The following is a 22,805-nucleotide window of genomic DNA, read 5'->3' as shown; positions in this document are numbered from 1 at the left end:
TGGAAACATTATTTTAAGGTACAAAAAACTTTGTAGCTTTAATAAGATGTTTTGCTGATAGTGACAAATAAACGACTTATAGGTTTTATTTGGTCATAAAGTGCTATTGCTTTGACAATCCTGTGTAGTTGGTAACGTATATTTTCCTTATGATTGGAAATTGTGACTTTAAAAGCTATGTTTTGCTTTAGCTATACTTCTATAGTGTCTATAATGTTACATGTTCAGGTCTTTAGTTTCATGTCTGTCTGTGGTTCTAGACAGTTTGTTAGTTTTTGACTTCATCAAATGAAAAGAGTCAAGATTCAAGAAATTCATTTGTCAGGTACAAAAGTGCACAAGTACAAAAATATTCAAATGGGGGCTGTACAATGGAAAGAATATTAATAATAAAGTCAGTTAATTCTATAATCAAACAAGTCAGATTTGGATGTTATATATGCATGTTAAATTTAGTTTCCCAGAATGCCCTTAAATCCAACCCTAAATACAAATGCCCACCCTAAGATGACATCCTAGTAATTGTCAAATTTATCAGAGGACAATGTCTTTGAGGGTCTTAAGACCAGCCTAGACTTAAATTTCAAAGTAGTCTTTGAGAGGTCCATGTCTGTTATTGTGATGTGTGCTTGGGATACTCCTGGAAACATTTTTTGTGGCTGATGACCCAGAGGGCCACATAAGTAGGGTTGGGACAGTGGGATATGAAATGGGAATTGGAAGATCACAAGGGAGATATTCATCTCTGCCAGACACGTCACTAGCCCCACCTGGAATTGGCAGCAGAGGCCCATTACAAATGATCTCTCAGTGTAGTTCTGACAGCAATATCACCCTACTCACAGACAGGAACAAGCTACATGTGTAGATGCCGAGGACATGGAACCTCGGGCAGAGCAAAATAAAAAAGGCAAGGGCATACATTGACCTGATTGTAAAACATAAACTGGGAAAATCTCTGGACATTCTTCCCAACCACGCTAGCTTTAAATAGATTTTTTTTTAAAAATTCATTTAAATAAATCTTGTCATTTCTGTTCATTATCTTCTCTTTCTCTTCCCATGGTCTGATCTCTCATGATTAGCCCTCCTTGTGGTATTACTAATCCAACCACTTGAATGCCCTGCTGAAAAATCACTTTATATAAACATATTGTAAACATATATTTTTTATTCCGGGAGGGGAGTAGTGTTCGCGAGTTGAAACCCAGCTGTGTTCTAACACAGCCACCTTACCACCTAGGCTCTTACATGCATGTTGTTAACTGCTGATAACCTGTCTAACGAATAACTGCTGATAGCCTGTCTAACGAATTTTATCTCCACTATTGACTTTGTTGTGGTAAGAACAAACTAGTTAATTTGCATGCATGAGTAGCCTATCGAACTTAATTTGCGCTGTGGTGCTGATAATGCTAACCTAGGGCCCGTCTACACGACGCTGTTTTTTTTTTAAACGGTGACTTTATTTTATCGGTTAGGCCCTGTGTCTACACGACCCTGGCATTTAAGGAGGCTGTAATCTATATTTTTTGTTCTGAAGTGGGATTTTTTGAAACCACCTGTTAACTTTTGTTAGAAAGTAGATAGCAAAACCGGCAATTTTAATGACGACATAGCCCCACCCCTCAATTCAGCCACCGCATTGTCATATTAAAATGTTTTTCTAGCCTGACCAGACCCACATCAAGATGTAAGGTCTGGGAACTCACCATTGGCAGTGCTCAATCCAAGGGGTGGGATAAATGGTTGCCATAGCCTTATTGAGTGAACTGAATTAGACCTTTCTACAACTGATAGTGTTAAACCACATAAATCAACAAAAAAATTGGCTTTTTACCCTCTCCGAGGTCCTCCTATATTCCCTTATGCTGGGCCGCTCTAAAGTCTTCAATTTAAGTGCTGATTTCTGCTTGGATCAGCATTTTTGTCCTGGCTGTATTTATTTGTGAGGGTAGTCTTGCAACATGCAGATTGGAATGCTCAAACATACACATTCACTGTATCTGGGTCTCTCTCCCTTCTGTCTTTGCAGGAATTATATCAACTTTCCTCCACGTTCACCCATTTGGAGCCAATATTGAGTATCTGTGGTCATATATCCAGAGGTTGGACACAAAGGCATGTTTTTTTATTATTATAATTTTAGGAACAATCTAATAGATTGTTTGAGAGAAACATCATGACAATGTAATTTAAATAAATAAAGCATAATAGCAGTGACATTGTGTGTTGTGAGACATACCTTAATAACACATTAAATAAGATAAAACAAGTATTAATTAGAGTAGTTGAAAATTAAAACAATTACGGTGTTTGTATGTAATGATTAAACAGGATTTTGACTGGGACATACAGTAGGCTTGCCTTTATCAGATTTACAGACTCATTCTCATTTCAACTGTACGTAAGTGAATACCAGTAGATTTTAGCATGTTAAGGATGAGAACACAGCTGGTTGGACTCAGAGCAACTGAAGAGGAGCTCCCCCTTGACCTAATCTCATTTAGCATAATTGCTGACAAATTTTACTGACACTTTGTCAATGCTCATCATTTTTCTGCTGAATTGAAACTACATTTGAGTATAACTGCTTTTTTTCACTTCACACCTTAGCCTCACCCTATGGGCTGACTAGGGATAAGTCAAATGCACTGTTTGTTTTATTTAAAGTGTTCTTCACTACTATATCTACAGATCTCCACACGGGAACTTGAGCGCCTAATGTTGCGACTACCAAATATGTTCAAACAGGAGTTCAGCGGTGTGGGTGCAACATTGGAGAAACGCTGGAAGTTCTGTGGGTTTGAGTACCTGAACTCGGCATAGCACCCCCCCCCCCCCCCCCCCCCCCCCCCATACCACTCACAACAAAGGACTGAGAGAATCAGTGGTGAAAAAGTATAAATCCTACTGGACTTTTAAGAATCCACGGAAAATAAAAGATGTAGAGGTGATCATCAGATCATCATGGCAACACCTTATGCCAGAGTAGCCACACCCAAAGGCTAGCTAGTTGGCTTTTTGGAGACACAAAACATTCAGCAAATATGAGGTGTAAGGAGAATTATTTGCAAGAAATCAGGACAGATTTATTTGACTGCATTTTTTTTCTGCAGACTTCTAGGCCAGTTATGTATCTCCACTGTTAACAGTCTCCTACAGCCAGAGGAAGGTATCAATGAATAAGGTAGAATTTCATTATAAATACACCGTCTGCAAGCTTGGAACACTTGGTACACAGATGATGAACAATAACCCTTAAGATGTGCTATTCAAATTTTTACATTATGCAGCAGCATATTGTGAAAGGTGCCCCTAATATCGTCTCGGTAGGTGGACAATTTCCTTGCCTGAATATTTCAGAACTCACCATGCCTTGGTCTTACATGTTGTGTTGTATGTACTCATTCTAATGTGTATTCTAATGTGTTCTAATAGGTTGTTGACAATCTGTAAATAAAAACATTGTTTTTTATCCAAGAACACAATAAAGTGTTTTTAATCTGAGACATTTCCATTTCATTGGCATCCTTTTCTGAGTTCAAAGCTTGGTTGCAGTTTACATCTTCGTTGAAATCCCCCTCACAGCTTTTTTCAGACATGTTAATTTAGATCCATATTTGATCTAGAGTTGATAAACATTGGGGTTGCATGAACAGCATCCAGAACTGACGAAGTGTTCAGAATATAACAAATAGTAAATTATTCATTAAGAGGAGGGAATATTCCTTCCAAAAATGTGTTGAAATATGATTCCTTAGATGTTTATGTCAAAGACTATGCTATTGAATTTGTGTCAACACATACTAATACAAATGTCTTGAGAGTTAAACCGGATTACTATGAATAGATCTTATATGGCAGAGTTGTACTGCAATAAATAGAAAATGATATCCTTTTACATGTACAGTATACACAATGCAGGTAGTCAAAAGTCAACATTCAAAAGTTTATTGAAATTTGACACCCTTTATTTCCCCTGAAATCATGAATCTCTAAACTAACCACTGCCACTGCATATCTCCACAGGTTCCCCTCTTTCATGACTGTAGAAACACAACACAAAAGTCTCTTAGATATTGACCTAAAGTGTGTTGATTGTAGGATTCCAAAAATAATTCCGTGGAAATGCATGGATTCCGGTTGCTGCTACTGGAGGAAACTGGAATCCATGCATTTCCACTGAATTATTTTTGGAATCTGATCCCTTATCATACCTGTTCATTCTTACTTGTTGCTCGACTTATCGTGACTAAATTCAAGATGGCTGCAAATGCTAAACTTCATGAAGATACTGTCTACATAAATCGTCTTGTAAGTAAACTACCAGTGCTTTTTCAAAGTTCTCAATGTCTCGTTTTAAATGTCAGGGCCCTCGGAAGTCTACCAATGAAGTGTGGAGATATACATTGATCCTCGTAAATGGTGTAAAACAGTGATTTATTTGCATGGCTAGCCCGATGCCGAAGCACCACCATTGAAAAAGCTGTTGGTAGCATTGGCTAACTAGCGCCAGATTTTAGAGTGCAGGGGACAAGCCGAGATGGGCTATGAGACATACGTTCACACTCGGGATCATGTTTCAACACACTTTAGGTCAATATCACACCGGAATTCTCCTTTAAAGCTCTGGTTAAAATGTGATGAGGCTGAAGCTATAAACATGGATGCAAAAGGTAAAAAAGTGTGAACGATAAAACCAACCATAAGGGGATTGGGGAGCATGCTCTTCTGGGAGAATTTTAATTTAATCTGACCATAGAGCAGGATTCTGGGCAAAGTCCCAGTAGCATTTAGCAAACTCCACTTACATTTGTAATTAAATGATATGCAAGGCTTTACCTGGCATGCCTTCTAAATAATCTATTAGCATGGAAGTCGCTTCTGATGATTTTTTTTTTAGTCTTGGTGAGCTCAGGATTCTACTTTTTTAGTGACTACAACAGTGATCCTTATGTTTTTTAATATGTTTTGGCTGTTACCCTCTCTGTGCATATGGCAAAAACGGTTGTGCAGTTCCAGTTAATTGAGACTTCCTAATTATTTTTCTTTAGCCAGATATGGGCATTGTCAGGTAAGAAATATATTTTTTTCAGTCATTCCCATTCCAGAGGTCCAGTGAAACAGAAAGTCATGGATTACTGCTTCAACCTTTATAGATATGATTTAACTTTTATTTAACTTAAAATGATTAAGTTAAATAAAAATAGAAAGTTTAGGTGTAAATAACTGTGGCACTTTTATTTTTCTCTAAAAACATATTTTAAAAAGAGATTTTCTTTCCACAAAAAAAATTCACTTTGGATTTTCCTCATGTTTCATTGAGATATTAAGCTAAATCATCAAAAGGACTTTTAATTCCTCTTTACCAGGGGTGGCAATGATTGTTTATATATTTTTCTACATGCCTTTGTTCCTATCCAAGCTAAACACTGGCTAGTTTTCATCAAAATTCCAGTTTTTTCCCCCTAGAATTGGAGATAAAGCGTCTTTTATGAAATATGCGCTGTTTGAGCCTGTCACTCTTCTGACACTTACATTTCTGGGTCAAAGGACTTGTGTAAGATAAATATAATTTTTCTGTTCACAAAACCACAAATGTCTTTTTTTTTGGGGGGGGGGCTAAAAACAATAATACCACATTTCTACTGCTGTGGGGCTCCATAATTCCTCCTCCTCTTGGTCGGTAACGTCTGTGTCGCTATCGCCCTCTTGCCAGCGTGACTCGGCCTATCAGCCACTCCGCTCGGCCTGGCCTGGGGTGGAGATGCCTCAGATGCTCCTCAGCAAGGTGGTCAGTCACTCTTTCTAATGTTTTTGACCTGGAGTGTGGTCTCCCCTGATTGTCGTAGTCAGTCATCTTGTCTTAGGTTAGGATGAGTCCACCTTTCTACTGACTCTCGGCAGAGGAATTTCGTTCCACCTAGCTCCACTCACATCCATCTGGGATCGCTTGTTGAGAGTGATTTCGGCACCAGATTTTATGGTAGAGTCTTTAGAACGCAGGGCGGGAGTTTCATAGATGTGACGTAGCGTAGAAGCGACTGTGAGACTGTTCTCAGCGTCACGGGTTGGCTTCGATGTGAGTGGTTGAAGTAGCACGTCAAAAGATGACAGACAAGTGGCTTATCCAATCATATGCAAGGATTTTTGATAAGGTCCAGCTTTTTGAAACACCACTCCAATGGATCGATCCCAGATGGATGAGTGGAGCTAGGCGGAACGAAATTCATCTGGCGAGTCAGGTTAGACTCATCCAGCGTTGTCTGGCGAAAATGCACCTGTTGCAATATCTTTTTCAACTTTTTCATTTTCCCCTTCAGCACCTGAGAAGTGTAGTTTCCGGGAAGTGACCTAGCGAGACTGCCACCTAGTGGTAAACCCACAAAATAAATGGCCTGGTTTTGACCTGACGTGCGTCATTGATTCAACCCAAAGCAGCAACCATCAAAAGCAGAGTTATGATAAAATGTCCAGATAGAATGTTCTATTCTATTCAGTCCCAAAATCGCACATAAGGTGTGTTACAGTGTCTATTTTCGTAAATAAAAAAAGCTAAAAACGCACCATCGCGTTTTTGGCACTCAAAGTGTTAACACGTGTTCCTTTATTGGTGCTATGTTGTGTCCTTAAATTTGTCTAACCCAGAGCTATATGACCAAAGGATAACCAGCTGCGGAACTACTGAAGTATTCAGTAACCTGTTTATATCTCTGTTAATAATGATGAATATGCAAGTTAGCAATTAAAGACCATCTAAAACATTTTATTAATCTAATACAAATCAAATCTACCTCATGCAAATAAATAGGTGTGCATGCGTGTACACATCAATGACTGTATATAGCCAATGTTACAGATATGCCTGGACAGTAGAGTTCATATGATGTGCACAACACTTTTCTGCCATTTCAACATTACATCATTCAATAGCAACCTCTGAGGCAGCATGTAATGGGTTTAATGAGCCTGTGAACTCACCCTTTACGCTCAGTACAATACAACAAAGCAGACAGTTTGATACACAATGAAAACGTTTTTAACACATTGGCCCCTTCAACATCAACAGTACTTATCACCCCATCCTTAATACAAGCTGTATTCACTCAGTCATTGGTGCTACTGAGAACTGGTGCAAAGAGTTGTTGGAAATAGGGATTAGAAATAAGAATAAGGTCCTCGAATTCAGTTCAACCTTAAGACAGCACAAAAACGAGTCAACCACGTAGGCCTGACTCAAGGAGGTCTTTTGCTTCATTGACTTTTGCTGCCAAATAGGGAGATCCACCTGTGTGAAGAAAAACAAATTTCCCATCAATGGTCAGCTTCCATCTCACAACCCAAACACCTCTCATGAAGACTTCACAAGGAATAAGGAAAATACAAATACTTTGGATAGGCTAGATCTAAATGAGCCAGATTCATCTATCTACAGTATATAGCACATGTAACATTAGTAACCTACACCTTTAAGGATGTATCCATAGGGTAGCCAGTTGCTTGAGCCGCCAAGAACTGACATTGCTTTTAAGGGCGCCTAGTAGCCTAATAACTAGTCAGAGGTTATTATGGCCCATCCAGTTTCACTTCACATATTACATATTATATTGATGTAGCCTATTTAAAACATTAACTTTCTTCCCAGTGTTTCCTCTTCATTTTGTAGCGGTGGCCACTGCTTCAGAATTAGGGCAGACACACAATATTGTCTGGACGCATGGTAGGCTAAATGCCCTCCACTGGCTGCAGATAATTGCAGTTTAACAATAAACAGCATTGCTAATCCAAGGTACCCATCTAGTTTTATTCCATAAATATATTGTTTATATAGGCGTTAGTGGCATACGCTATCAAGAGCTTCCATGTGCTACGCATGTTTGTCAACATCACCATAACTGCGGGTACAATTTTTGCACAACTTGGTGGAAAGGTGTAGCACAGGCTAAGGAAAATCCATTCACTTCTGGAGCTGATTGTATTCAAAGTATTGCCCATACCGTAGCCTATTTGCTCGCAACAACAGCGAAAATGAAACTTGGAGAGTGGATGTGTCATTAAATGTGCATTTAATCGTGATTAGATGCAGGAAAAAAACAACTGGTAGCAACGAAGGTAAATGAGATCAAAGCAATTTTGCAAATGTGGGGACGACACAAAACTTGGCCAAAAACATTTTGAATGCACTTGCGGTGATAGCCTAGTAATGTGAATTCCAGACTATAACAGAATATATATATAGCAGTGACGTGATTTAATGCTTGGGGTAACGTGACATGAGAAATAGAAGATGGGCCTGTCTTTAGTTCCTGAATCCTGTCCCTCTCAAGCAGAGCCTGCATCATGTGCCTGCATAATTTTGATTGTAGGCCCCTTATCTAATTACTAGGGCTATTTATTCTTCTAGTTTGTTCTTTGCCAATAGATCTCCAACAATACATGATACAGAGCCCTCCCTTATGTGAAAGGAGGAATTGTATAATACTAATAATAAAGAAGACATTTGTGTCTTTGTGATCTGATTTTTTTTGTAAACATCAAACATGTTGCGTAATAAATATTTGCATGAGTATAATGGTATTTCAATAAATTGAGATTTGCTACTATATTACCCACTTGTTTTAAAGCATTTTTATTTGGAAAAAGATAAGAACTGCCCTTTTTTCTCTTGAGCCCCTGCCCCCCAAAATGTCTGTGCACGCCCCTGTGCCACATGCAGACGTTTTCGGATGACACTGCAATTGTGGGGTGTATCAGGGATGGACTGGAGGACGAGTACAGGAACCTGGTGGATGACTTTGTGCAATGGTGCAGGCTCAACCTTCTGCAGTTGAATGCAACAAAGGCCAAGGAGATGGTGGTGGATTTCAGGAGATCTAAGCCCACCTATGCTGCCAGTCTCCATTGAAGGGGTCAATGTGGAGGTGGTCAGCACATATAAGTACCTGGGGATATACATGGACAATAAACTGGACTGGTCAGCCAACACAGATGCACTGTATCGGAAAGGGCAGAGTCGGTTTTACTTGCTGAGGACACTGCGGTCATTCAATGACTGCACCAGTCTGTCATGGCCAGTGTCCTCTTTTATGCTGTGGTGTGCTGGGGAGGCAGCATTAAGAAAAGGGACGCTGGGCGACTGAACAGGGTGGTAAGGAAAGCTGGCTCTGTTGTTGCCATTGAGCTAGAGTCACTCACAACAACTGTGGAGAAACGGACCATGAGCAGGATTCTGGCAATCATGGACAATGACCGCCAACCACCAAGCAAGTTCAGTGGCAGACGTCTGTCACCGTCATGCTCAACAAACAGGTCCTTAGTCCCCAGGGCCATCCAACTTTTCAATGCCACACAGGAGAGGGGAGAAATGGACTTTTCAGCATGAGCCTGTCTCTCTCTAGCCTGGAAAATCCAGACCCTGATAATCTAGAAAGATTAAGGGTCTGGCAAAGAACAATGTAATGGCCCAACTCGAGGGGCGGCAACAAGCATGCATTTAAAAATCTCACTGCACGCAATTGGATAACACTAGACCATGTTTACTCTGAATTATTTCTGACTTTGACGCAATCGGATAACACTACGACCAATGTGTACGGTCCTCCAACGTTGCAGTGCTGTCTTCATCAGTTTAGCTGGTTTTCTGGAATGTTGGGGTAAAGGTAACGTGAATCATTGCTTTTTGCCAGAGTGTCTCGCAGAGACAATTCCATTGTGCTCTCGCGAGAACTCTGGATTTCCAGGGTAGTCTCTCTCAGCCCCTACCATCATATCACTTTGTCTGCTGTCCACTATATACTATACTATAGGCTATATTAGCCCTTCCACACAATCTGAACAACCTTATAACTTATTCCGTTACATATTCTTCTTGAAGTATATTCTTTTTCTTGTTTGTTAAGCAATTCTATTGGGTTTACATTCTTGTCTTTTAGTCATAGTTAATATTTAATAACAAAGTTATTGCACTGTTCAATCCCTTCACTTTTGCACTGCCTCCATTGCACACTCTCTACCATAGCACCTTATCATGGTCAATGCATCACATGATCTGTCCATACCAGACCTTTGTAATCACTTCACATGTTCTTTAATTTTTACATTTCTGTGAGTGATTTTTATGTGTGCGAGATATATGTGTGTGTGTGTTTGTTGTGTTAAGGTTGTGTAAGCGCCGCTCCATCTCTCCCGCACCGTTTTGGTTGTTGCTTTGATTATTCACTACACCACATTATACTGATTGCTTACACTTCCAAATCCAACACCACTACTGACTTTACTTAACCTACTCTGTTAAGTTATATTCATTTAAATAAATGTAATATATATTAAATAATAATTACAATTATAATTTTATAATATAAAACACGCACGCATGGGTTTCTGTCAGGCACAACCAAACTGGCCAAACCTCTTCCACAGCTTTGCTCAGGTCAGGGGCATAGTGGGTTATACATTAGCTGTGTCAGAGCAAGCAGGTGCTGTAGAAAAGAGAAAAGGCAGAGAAGGCATCTATGCCCATCATATGTCCCTAGAACACTCTTAAACATGGATGCAGTGCTGTAATGTTAAGCCAATACAGAGTTTACTTTATTGAGGACTTGTTCATTATTCATTCAGTTTCATATTGGCAGCAAAAACTCCCAAACCATTTCAATGACACTTTTTACCAGTATTAAAATTAGCTTTATTAAAGAGGAAATCCTTTCAGATTATAAATCCCATGCCTATTCATTGCAATTTCTTGGAGAGGTAAATGTCTATGGACCCATATTTCCAAAAGCCAATGGTGTACAACCCAAACCTGCACCCTTCCAACAATTGGTCCTCTGTCTTATCAGAATCCCAACATCCATCTACCTCCCTACACACTGCACAGGAAATAACGATGAAGTTGAAGTAAAAAGAAGGGAGCTTTACCACTGCTGTAAATGGTACAAAAGAGGTGTGTGTGACATGATCTGAAGATTACATTAACACTGCTGTAAATGGTACAAAAGAGGTGTGTGTGACATGATATGAAGATTACATTAACACTGCTGTAAATGGTACAAAAGAGGTTTGTGTGTGATATGAAGGCTACATTTGGCCTCTCCGTTAGCTCAGTGCTGGGAGGAGGTGAAGACATTTATTTGGTCCCCAACCACCAAGGCCCAACCCCCCACTCCACTGCAGGAAGCTTCCCTCTTCCCTCAAGCTCTTATCTTTGAAACAGTTTCTCATTTCAGTGAGCGAAATTCAGACGGTGATATGGAGTAATGGCTACGGCTAGCACATGCTATAGACATCTCTCAGCTCAGTGAGCGGGGGAGGGGGAGATTATTAACCTTGACAAGATAAAACGGGCCAACACTCTAGCCAGCCATAGCCTTCCAGCAGTTAAGGGGCAATATACAAGACCTGCTGATTAAGCCAACAGTTATTTGAACAAACCCCTCCCCCTTTTCAGCTCTATTGTCAATGCTATCATTTCTAAATGGCATCCCACTGGGACGCTTTTGAATGTGTCTTTTCAAGGACAGTTTAAGACAGAAGCTGGTTGAAAAACTTCAGTGGGGGGATTTCTATTCTCCAAAGTGTACAATGACACTGGGCTTTAAAAGCCCTTCTGTAAAAATACCATGCTACATGTATGTCTTCAGTGCATGGAGTAAGGGTAGAACGTAGCTGTGGAGAACTAAATATATTGCCATTAAGCTGCTTACTGTAGCTTATTTACACCACAACAGTGTAGAAATTGGCTTAAGTACTCTGACTTTACCACATATGGGACTTAACACACAGAGGAAGCATAACGTTTAAATATTTGCACATTTAGGAATCATCGATACTCAAATGATCTGCTGTTTAATCTGGACTTTTCTTTCAAATTGCATCTACTTTCAACCTGTAATTTACAGAGAGAATGTTATTTGGGACATGTTGGTAAACCATAATGTAATATGTGAGTAAAACACACCTTTGTCTGGGTGATTCAGGACCATGATCCTCCTGTGAGATTCTCGCAACTTTGCTTTTGTGGAAGTTGGACTGTGGAACAGAGTAGGCAAAATATGAGAGAGGAGCACGGTTCCATCTAGTGGTGAAAGCATGAAATTATTAGATTGATTATTTTTCACATTTTCCCAGCAAATAAAAACTACTGTTTAAGACAGAATAAGTGTGCGCTGGAGGTCAGGGTGTCCCAGGAATTGTCAATCAAAAATCTAAATTTAGTTATAAGTAAATCAGACTGCTGAGCTCGGCATACATGATTAAGTATTACTAGGGTGACTAGACGTCCTGAGCAATTCGGGACAGTCCCGAAATCTAAGCGTTTATCCCGAATCCCGAATCCAGCCCTAATTGTCCCGAAAATTATACTCAATCAGAATAGTGAGTAGTTATTTTCTGATAAACATTAAAAACTGTCCGTAGAGAGGTTGAGTCGACTGCATGCAGCCCCCGACGGCAGCTGGATGCAGCCCCGGCTACTTTTTTTCTTTTTTGACGTTCTATAATTAGGCGCGAATATGCACTGATTTTAGCTAATTTTAATTTATTCCTTGACATGGCTGATGTACCGGAACCCCAACACGCCGCTAAAAAGCAAAAGCGTCTATGCAGGTACCGGGAGGAGTGGGTGGGGAGGTACCCGTGGATTGACAAAGCCTTAAGCGACGAGATGAAAGCATTCTGCAAAGTGTGTAGAAGAGAGTTTGGTGTTTCTCATTGAGGGGAGGCAGATGTTAGACTACATGCTAGCAGCAAGCTACACTGTGCCAACACCGCGACAGTAAAGACCAACACGTTAGGCTATTATCCTTATTCTGAAAGGTCTGATTTGCACTGTTACGCAGTCATTGTTTTTTTTTCCCCACAATGACATTTTGAGTTCATGATTTCTCTGTTGTATTTTGAGGCAGACTTGATGTTTGAATAAAAATGTGTTTTGGTACAGGTTTGAAAATTCATTATCTTTTATAATAGTCTATGACACATCATACAAATGCACTTGATCCTCAGTAACGGGGTATTTGTAATAATGTTGAATGATCACTTCTAAAGTGTTTACTGTAAACTGCCTCTTAAAAAGTTGTAAGTGGGTCATTCCATGTGAAAACAGCCAATATCGGGGTATCATGTACATGGTACCTCTCAGATTTTGCTGAAAAGCGGTGAAAATATGCCTTATGTTACCAAACAAGGGAATCTGAAGTTTCAGGTCAATATCTCAAATGGTTTGCCCGTGGCGTCCATTTGAATTTCTGGTGCCACGGCCCTAATTGACACATTGGAATTTCACATTTCGTCCTTTGCCATTTTTGGAAGCCCATAACGTCTGTTCTAATAGTGGTAGAAGGCTGGAAACTGGTGTGGTAGTTCACTGTAGCCTGTACTACACAATTCTGGAGGCAGAATCAACATTCCTTACTGTTTGGGTGAGAGGTGGGTCACCAAAGTCATACAAAATGTTGACGGCATGTGTGATTTTTCACTTTTTGGGTGGCCGTAGCACCACAATTAATGATCATATTTATTCTAAACAGGATTATTTGTTATATGTGGGAACCTTGCTCTTGCCAAAATTTATCTGAAGGGTATGGTACCACTGGTGGGGGTTTCATGGGGGTCCAAAAACCCTCTCCGGCAGAGGTGACTCTTAGAATCCCATATTTGGACTCCAGGGTTTCCTGCAGCACTTTGCAGTCAAGGCGGCCGCCTTGGCAAAACAAGCCTGCCGCCTTAACTACGTCGTCAAAAAAAAAACAGTGTCACTTTGTCCCGTTTTCTCCCTTTCATTCCAAACCGTGACCAACGCCAATCTCCCTTCTCCGCAGAACGCATTAAAAAATAAGAAGAAACGAGTCATGAATCGAAAAATAATCAGATTTTATAATCTTTACATATGTGATATGCCTCCGAATCAGAGATAGTGAGCGGAGCTGAGCGGTGCAAATATCTCGCTCCTCGTTCTCAAAAATCAGTCAAATCGCGAACAGCCACAGCTCCGTTTAATTGTCAGGTGTGATGAAATGCGTTCATATTCCACTTTTTATGTCATAAACGTTGCAGGCCTATGGAAAGGTTTTGTGGTAGGGTTGTCCAATGATCAAGTTGTTGCTTCAATTTGTGTTTTCATTTATGCGACGAACCGATGCTGGGTTCATCCGTTTGGCGCAAGTTTAAAATATTTAGCCGACTGCGTGATTTGTCATTTTCGTTCTTTTGGCAATTAATCCCGACTGATCCCTTTAGTTAACGTTGCCAAGCTTGTTTGTTGTTGCACTATCAGTGTTGCAGTCTTTTAAAATAAATGTTCTGAGTGAAATATATTGCCGTTGCTCTTAGTTCTTTGGGACCGGGAGCTAAATTGACCTGACATGAATTTGACCGGAGAAGCGGCCGAGTAAACAGTCACCTGCTCGCAGTGTTGACTTGCGTGTCTAGTCAGACGCGCAAGACTGACAATAGACGGGCCTAGGCCCGTCCAGGCCCATCCGTGCCTACGCGTATGCTTTCTAAATTATTTAGAAATAAATAATCTAAACTCCATCCCCATCAACGAACTTAGGCTATATGGCCAATTATCTTTGAAATTTAACGGTCTTGGTTTTATTAGTGGGCATGCCTCAGACTCATGGTGTGAGCGGTATGGGAGCGGAACAGAGCGGCCACTCCGGCCTCTAAATTAAAAAGCGCTCCGCGCTCAAATTCCATCCATATTACACAAAACTATAAAATGATCTAAACTTCATTCACTCTCGGTGTATAGATCAGGACAGACTTGCGGAACAGGCTGCAGGTCAACAGTCTGACAGCCTGCATGAAGATAAGCATTAATGGTCCAATAGTAAAACAGTGCAATTACCAAAGGGCCCTTAAAATTATCTTTTTAAAGCCAAGGAGGGTGGCTTGTAACAATGCTAGTTGTCAGCTCTGCCATAAGTAGTGACTGATCACATTTGCACATTTTGTTGTTTTGCACTTTCTTTTGCACTTGTTCTATAGTTTGTAATAGTCTTTGTTAAAATTGCACAAATTACACAAATATTTTGAAATATTTGTATACTGTTGTATAGTTTGTTTGGTGTTGTTACTTTGTTCTTTGTTAACTGTTATTTTGAGAAACTGGTTATTTATTTATAATGTAGTGTTTAATAAATAATTGTTACAGAGTCTGTAGTGTATCGCACAAACAAGACACCAACACCCACACACCCCCACCGACGGCAAGATACCAGAACCCCCCCCCCCAGGACCTAGGACCTACCACCTTGACTAACACATTTCCTGCGGGAAACCCTGGACTCCCAAATGACCATGTGAGCACTTGATGATCCTAATGGGATTTATACCAGATAAAGATACATATTTGTTCTTTCTTTTAATGAAATAACATTTTTGACTATGAAGCTCCATAATATGAATTTTATTCTTCATAATGCACCATTTTGGACATTTTTCCAAATTCCAATGTGTCAATTAGGGCCGTGGCACCCGGAATTCAAATGGACGCCACAGGCAAACTGTTATTATTGACCTGAAACTTCAGATTCCTTTGTTTGGTAACATAAGGCATATATTCACCGCTTTTCAGCAAAATCTGAGAGGTGTCATGTACATGGGTGGCCGAGTTGGCGTAGAATGACCCAAGTGTGTTTCCCAAAGAACCCAATACATGACCTGAATTGATAAGTTAGTTTCCATATATCACTATATGTACTCTTAAGGAGAAATCCAGTTATACTTCTCCGTTTCTCAAGGTCACCGAGTACTGTCAGTACAAAAAAATGGAAACAACCGGTTTTACCTAGCTCCAGTTGCTAGTTTCAACAGCTAAAGCAGCCAGGCAGCTACAGCACTACACTTTGGGGGCATGAACGTAAGGGACACTGACATGTCCCCAGAGTGTAGCACTGTAGCTACCTGCTTCCCCCCCTCACCACACATCATGTCATGTCAAATCATGTCTTAACGTATTTCATTCTCACAAGTATCATAGATACATTGCAAATGCCTTCTAACCCTCTACTGTATAGAGTTGCCATATGGCAGCAATTAATTCATCTTAGTTTTTCTAATAGGCAGTGGGAAAAACCTGTTTTAATATTTATATGTGAAGCTGCGAAGGCACCTCTTCCTATTATTATAAGATATATATTATATAGAATCCTACACGTCTTTCTTCCACCATGGGAGTCTATGGCAGCCCATAGAACCGTCTAGTAAAAAGTTGTGAAATTTGAGACACTGATTTGAGAAAGTCCCATGATTGATTTCACCAAGATTCATATCTGCACCTAGAGCGCTCTAGCGCCACCACCAGGTCAAAGTTGGACATATGTTTTGTAACTTCTTACTCGTATGCCTGATTTTCAAAAGGTATACTGTTGAAACCCTTAGATCAAGCAGAGTTCAATGTACACCATAAAGTCATATTGGATAATCCGACATATTGGATTTTATCAATAGTGATTTTTTTTACCTAATACCAAGGATGAGGCTGGCTTCACGCTTAGTCATCTTCTGCTCAAACCCTCCTTTGTAGTATGTAGAGAATGACTGATGAGGAAAACAGAAGAATAAGAGGAGCGTTCACATGTATGTCAGCTACTCACACTACCCCACCACATCTAAATAACAATGGAACATTTTCAGCAGGATGTTGCGTGGCATGATGCAGGTAGTCAGAGTAAAACACCAGAGCATATTGTACAAACTTGATTTTAAAAAAATCCTTTCAGATACATTTGGTTTATCTGAACCAGGGCTTTGAACCAATTTTTTTTCCCAATCAGTTCGTTCCGAACAGAAACGGAATTATAACGTTTCCGGTTATGAGTTCCACCAATAAATTGACGTTCCCGAACCGGTTAGAACAAAAAAATACTGTTCCCGGAACAGTTAATTTCGTTCCTGTCAGCTGTTTAATGCTATAGAATTATGTCACATCTTTCTCATCCAGCTTAAACCAAATGTAATAATATTACAACCATTATTAAATAATAATAATAATTATATTATTAATAATAATAATTAAATAAGCCTACAATTATTTCAAATGTGTAGTTTATTGTTAAAAGAGAAAATGTCCACACAAACGTAACAACATTATTAAGACACGTGGTTATGCCACTGGGGCAACAACAAATTCCAACTGTCGGGGGGAAAGGCCATCCAGTAGGCCTACTCATACCGTAACAAGCCATCTGTGCATTAGGCAAACAGAGGTGTTGGCGCCATTTAGCCAAATGTTCGCTAGTCCATCATTAACGTGGAGTCGACAAATATAGCTATTGTTATTGTGTTTGGAATGAACGTTTTAATTAACGATGGATCGTAATTTACCCCTTATTTAAAATGTGGAGTGGAGACTTTGTAATCCACCGCTCTCTCTCCATACAGTCAGCGAATGTCTGATGTGATGTCACACAGGAAGTGAACCTCAGCCGTCATGGTAACGTGCGCAGGAAAATAATTACTTTTTTTTTTAGGCAACGAAAACTTTGGGGAACGAAATAAAACCGGTATTAACCGGTTACCATTATTTTTCAAAATAAGTGTTCCTGTTCCAGAACATAAAAAATAATAACGTTTCCGGTTTCGTTCCTGTTCCCTGTAAAATACAAAAAGTTCCCGGTTTTCGTTTTCGTTCCTTGAACCGGTTCAAAGCCCTGATCTGAACCTAATCTTTGATTGATGACAGTAGTACAAATATGTCAGATATGTCATTACACAATTAATTAGATTAATTTCACCTTATAATAAACGTATAACTTAAAATAATTGCATGGCAAATACATGGATAAGGTGACAGAGGAACAGAAAAGCCAAATGCTGTGCATCTCCAAGTTCAAACAGAAGTGATACTAAGAGGCAGCACTGCCTAGTGGAGAGCTGCACATACTGTATCCAGTGCTAAAAGGCTGTTACATGTCCCACTGTTACCTGTTGATGGGGTCATAAGTGTTATGACCAGGGATGTAAACACGTGTGGTGAAAAAGTAGAGTAAAACAACCCCCGCATACATTTTCTTAACTACTATTAGAGCTATAGCAGACATGTCAAAGTCAAGGCCCGCGGGCCGGATCCGGCCCGTGAATGAATTATCTACGGCCCCCGGGATGATATTTGATTAGTATTAGAACCGGCCCGCAGGCCACAGGCCGCCGGCTGCTGTTTTGCACTCACCAATACTCCATTCCCCACAATGCAACGGTAGCCCGCACAAACTCTCTGCGTCGCCGCAAGTGGGCCTCGGCTTCATTATTCATCAGTATTCAGTCAGGGCAGATGTCAACTTTCAGCTACCCCCCTCCCCAGTGTTGTGCCTGAACTCGTTCATATTTTGAGCGAACGTGAACTGAACGTACTGTATTGCCTGATGAACGTTACTGTGAACTTGTTCATTCTGGTGTCTGTGAACGGCACGCTCTTTCAGTTTAACTTCGTTGAATAGGGTGCCAAATTTCTACAGAGCCTTCCACGCGAAAACCCGGCTAAAATACACCGTAAAAAGGCCTTAATATGGCAGCATGCAGGTCACCATTTGTCAAATTATGGGCCACGGTCTGCAATGTGGACAATGGTCTGCAGAGTGAAATTATTCCCGGGCCATCATCTGATAATTTGCTGCGCAATTGATCAAGGAGCCGCGCGCGGACAGAAAAAGAAAACAAACATTTCCGCAATTAGGAAATACTTGTTTGGTGTCATCAAACATTGAGGCATAGAATTAAGTCGTGGTATGAGCGTTTATTCAATGCATGCGTGTACACGTTGGTAGCAAAGCTAAGCTTCAACCTATTGGAAGGCTATTTAATTATGAAACGACATTTAATAGAATGACGTGGATTTATGCAACTTCCATAAAAAACAGAGCACAGACTATATAAAACACTGTTTGGCATTAAGTATTAAAGTCAGCCAAAAGCTATTAATTAGTCTTAGTTAAAGATCTCCAGATCAGTGATTTACGCATGATCTGATCCGCCATTTACCATTCACAAAAGCTGGTATTGTGTTTCCTGAATCCTTACATTCAGGCATTCAAATTAAATAGCATATATATATATTCTATCAGTGTTTGATGCTTGCATGAGGGAAACATCCCAAAACAACGGCACCCATATAATTGCTGTTGTTTTGAGAAGTATTTCTCATGCAAGCATCATGCAACAATGCAAAAACAATGAAACTATTGTAGGCTTAATTATATTTTACATTAGTAAAGCAGTACTCGGATGTCCATGTTTTCACAAACTTTTGTGAACAATCTTAGCACTTTAAACATTGACTGTTTTGAAGTGCATGTATAGCAATATAGTATAGCCTAAAAATAATAATAATTGTGATATCATTATGATAATTTGATGGGGGGTGGGAGGAGGGGGTGGGTTCATGTAGGTGGGCCCTATGACCCCAAAGTATGCCTTGAATGGGCCTCAGGTCAAATAAGTTTGAGAAGGGCTGATGCAGACGACAAAGCAGCAAGGAGGCATCGTATGTTCATTTAAACAAGTTTTATGACAAGGTCGGTGAGGATGGGAAAAATCGTACATTTCTGTGCAAACTTTGCCCGCACTTCAGTCACAGTCATTATTCATTGGTTTAATAGGTTACGTGCAGTCATTTTAATGTTTTAATAAACATTGAACCAGTCCGGCCCTCGGCTTGTAGCAAATTTGTTTTTTGGCCCTCTAATGTATTTGACTTTGACATCCCTGAGCTATAGGCTATATCTAGCGCTCCTTTGCAAGCACTGACAGATTGATAAACTAACTGACAGACAAGATGGCAGACAAAATAAGTCAAATAATGGCAGACAAGATACAGTAAGTCAAGGCTGATATTTTGTACTTACAGAAGTGGGAATTTTTTTGGCCGTTTCTGAGATGACTTGTCCTAGAGGCTTCCACAACTGGAATGCATAACGACCTAAAAATTTAACACAAGACAGTAATAACATTAATTCAGGGCATGTTTGGTTGCATTAATGTGTCTCACAACAAACAATAGAATGTACTGGCATTAGGGAAGGCTAATGTTAAACCAACATGGGAGGTTTTGGTCTAAAAGCTAGCACTGGTCTAAAGGCTAGCATTGGAAGTGCAGTGAAATGTTTTTTCATTTGTGTAATGTTCCTAGCCAGAACAAAAAACTACATAGTGCATATTCTGGATGGCTGGTGGGAATGACACATGTGTTTATCTGTCCTTCATACCATCAACATGAATTTGAAGATGACACTAAAATTAGTTGCCTGATAAAAGCATACCTCAAAAAGTGGCAAAATGTTGATCTGATTAAGAATTAAGTCAGAATTATCACAGCCCTCAATGACAGATCTCAGCCCATCAATTAAATTACTCTAATGCACATTACCTGCAAAGCTCACGGCTGCAACACCCAACCCGACAGCTATAAGAGTTCTACCCTGAAAGTGAAAAGAAATATGCCTTATTGCATGCACCCATTGTTTGGCACAATGACAGTAAAGACAGCCCAACAGTAAAATATTACAGGTTTATTTTTTCCAGCAAGTGGGTCATTCCATGTCAATTCAACCAGGGCCCACGCACTTAGGTCTCAAAAAAATCTGAAAAAATGACCAGGTACCTCTATGTTACCCAGGAGACACACTGTAAAATTACTTTGACGTAAGATCAGATGTTCTAGGGCAAAGACACACATAGCTTAAAAGCCTACCATCTGTGTAGTGAAATGTAATTTTGGTCTACTTCTGGGGGGAAATTATTCCAACCTCTCTAACATCAGGTCTTTTTATACAGAAATTGTGCAATATTCACAAGGGGAAAAAAGTTGTCACTACTTTGATCAATAACTAGATGTAACGTGTGACTAGCTGTCTTTCCCATTGGAATCAATAGCCATGTGTGCATGTCACATTTTTATTTCAATCCGATTGAAATGAATCTGATTAAAGATTTCAACCGACCTGTTTACATGAACACTAAATAATCTAATTGACATTTAGTCTGTTTACATGGAACAAGCATTTAATAATTTAGAAGCTCCTTTAATCTTTTTGTTTCATTTGTAGGTGGATTTTTAATATATGTTTTAGGTGTCCTCTACGAAGGAAGTGTTTTATGTTGCTTTTTGTGGAAGTTCTTTGTTCAATAAATCTTTTGTGTTTGTTTAGAAAAAATAGGCCTACAATAGACAGAAATTTTGTTCATCTTCCATATACGCCACCGCCTCTCCCTCACAGCTGTTGAAAAGTTATAAAGCTATACAATTATTGCATAGGGTGAAGTTAAAGTGAATTCCCTAGATTATAGAATAAAATTAATTTCCCCAAAGCAAGTTGGACATTGCTTTTGCATTTTGAAATCACCATTACTCTATTGGAATTAATGGCGAACAATTCAGCCTGTGGCATATTTATTTTTCAGACAACATGCAGAATCTTTTAATTTACACGATCGGCTGATTTTTGCCAGCACACCCCTAGCCTTATTATGTGCAACTGTGTTGCCCCTAGCAATGGTCTGTTGCTTGAATTCATCATAGGAGTGCATTAAGCATGAAATAAACCGCTATAGATCCATTTTGTAAAGGTGAGTAAAATTATGCGATAAACGCCGCTTTCACGCGCATTGAAACTAAAGAGGAAAACCTGGCTTGACAAATTCGTTAATTTCGTAGGCCTAGTACCATTTAACTCTGATTGCGAGTTTCGTATTTGTCGATCCAGGTTATATCCAAAGAAAGCCTGGGTATGCGCGCTTCGTAGTAGCCTACCCCACAATAGGAATTATTCAATCTGTCACTGCGGAACACAAGCAGTTCTAGGCTATCCCAGGCAAATTGGCAATAGGCCACCTTCATTTGACCTCTGCCATCTTTATAGCACACACCACACAGCTTTTGTGTCATGCTTGGATCATTTCCAAGCAGAGAAACAGCAAATGTATTAATTTTCATTATCGGTACGTAGGTAGAGTTGGCCGGGAGTTAAAACCGTGAGACTGCGACCATGTGGTTTGGTGGGAACGACACGGGGACAGCAGACTGGAAACGTACAATTTCTAGTTTGGTTATGTTTGCTGCAACCCCCTCTCTCTCTCACCTCTACGAGGTTGGTTAACTGCCACATTTAAGACAAAACACGCTATCCAGAGTGTCGACGCTAGCTATATGACACCGGCTGCCTGTATTGACCATAATCAGAATTGCGAACTCACAGTACTAACGGTAGCCAAACTTCATACTCACCAGTTGTTTGTCGATGTCAGTTTCGGGGCGCATAGATGCATATTCTGCAGATTTTAGCATGTCAGACTCCATTACAGCCACCACAGAGTGGCTACAACCACAGACTGTAACAAATTCGCTACAACACGTATATCACTTTCGTATCGTTAGCCTATCGTTTCAACTTCAGTTTGTGTCCGACTGGAACAGCAGCAGCGTGAAACTAGCTACAGTAACACAAATTCCAATATGGCTGCCATTCGCTAATCCTTCAAAATAAAAGTCACACCTTACCAATCTTAGGCCTACATCAGGTTTTCAATTCGAGGAAAATTATTCATTTAAAACGTCGATGTGTTACAAAATGTGATATCTAAATAAGACATTCATATCGAAAATACACCTTACAATGCTATTTTATTTCTACCTTATTGCCCACTGTTCAAATTGTGTGGCTAAGAAAACAAGTTGCACTGCATGAAAAGTGGGATTTGCATATGCGCAGAACCGGTTTACGGAGAGCCGCGGCTCCGCAGCCGCTCATGAGAACGCCACAACAAGCGGCAAGTTCAAACACACACCCACGACGATCTAACCATAG

At 40.0% G+C, this 22,805-nt stretch overlaps 2 protein-coding genes across 4 annotated transcripts in view; one reads left to right on the top strand and one right to left on the bottom strand.

The window, feature by feature from the left end:
• enox1 (ecto-NOX disulfide-thiol exchanger 1) overlaps window positions 1-3,525 on the top strand; it is a 61,490-nt gene extending 57,965 nt beyond the window's left edge. For both annotated transcript variants that reach the window (XM_042070088.1, XM_042070091.1), the window contains 2 exons: window positions 2,036-2,121; window positions 2,698-3,525. In XM_042070088.1, coding sequence (XP_041926022.1) covers window positions 2,036-2,121; window positions 2,698-2,829 — 218 coding nt within the window. In that variant the 3' untranslated portion in view covers window positions 2,830-3,525. The remainder of the gene's footprint in view (window positions 1-2,035; window positions 2,122-2,697) is intronic.
• A 3,223-nt stretch (window positions 3,526-6,748) lies between these two features.
• dnajc15 (DnaJ (Hsp40) homolog, subfamily C, member 15) lies at window positions 6,749-22,529 on the bottom strand. 2 transcript variants are annotated; one of them, XR_006024963.1, is made up of 7 exons: window positions 22,226-22,529; window positions 20,369-20,420; window positions 19,848-19,921; window positions 16,469-16,545; window positions 11,960-12,030; window positions 10,374-11,887; window positions 6,749-7,291 (listed from the first exon to the last, which is right to left on the bottom strand). XR_006024963.1 is itself a non-coding variant. In XM_042070290.1 (6 exons), the coding sequence occupies exons 1-6, from the start codon at window positions 22,295-22,297 to the stop codon at window positions 7,221-7,223; spliced, it is 417 nt and encodes a 138-aa protein (XP_041926224.1). In that variant the 5' UTR covers window positions 22,298-22,488; the 3' UTR covers window positions 6,749-7,220. The 2 variants fall into 2 exon arrangements, 1 of the variants encoding a protein (XP_041926224.1); XM_042070290.1 differs by lacking the exon at window positions 10,374-11,887 and having other exon boundaries at window positions 22,226-22,488.
• Between the last annotated feature and the right edge of the window lie 276 nt (window positions 22,530-22,805).

The sequence above is a fragment of the Alosa sapidissima genome, chromosome 2, assembly GCF_018492685.1.
Source record: "Alosa sapidissima isolate fAloSap1 chromosome 2, fAloSap1.pri, whole genome shotgun sequence".
In the NCBI taxonomy this organism is placed as follows: domain Eukaryota; kingdom Metazoa; phylum Chordata; class Actinopteri; order Clupeiformes; family Clupeidae; genus Alosa; species Alosa sapidissima.
This window is presented reverse-complemented; position numbering and strand designations above follow the sequence as displayed.

What these genes read in the sequence shown, in the direction of transcription:
- dnajc15 (XM_042070290.1), bottom strand. Translation starts at nt 22,297, where the DNA reads ATGGAGTCTGACATGCTAAAATCTGCAGAATATGCATCTATGCGCCCC. An exon ending in CTGACATCGACAAACAACTG is followed by an intron (nt 20,421 to 22,225) that starts GTGAGTATGAAG and finishes TTTCACTTTCAG; the next exon opens with GGTAGAACTCTTATAGCTGT. An exon ending in AGCCTCATCCTTGGTATTAG is followed by an intron (nt 12,031 to 16,468) that starts GTAAAAAAAATC and finishes TCTGTTCCACAG; the next exon opens with TCCAACTTCCACAAAAGCAA.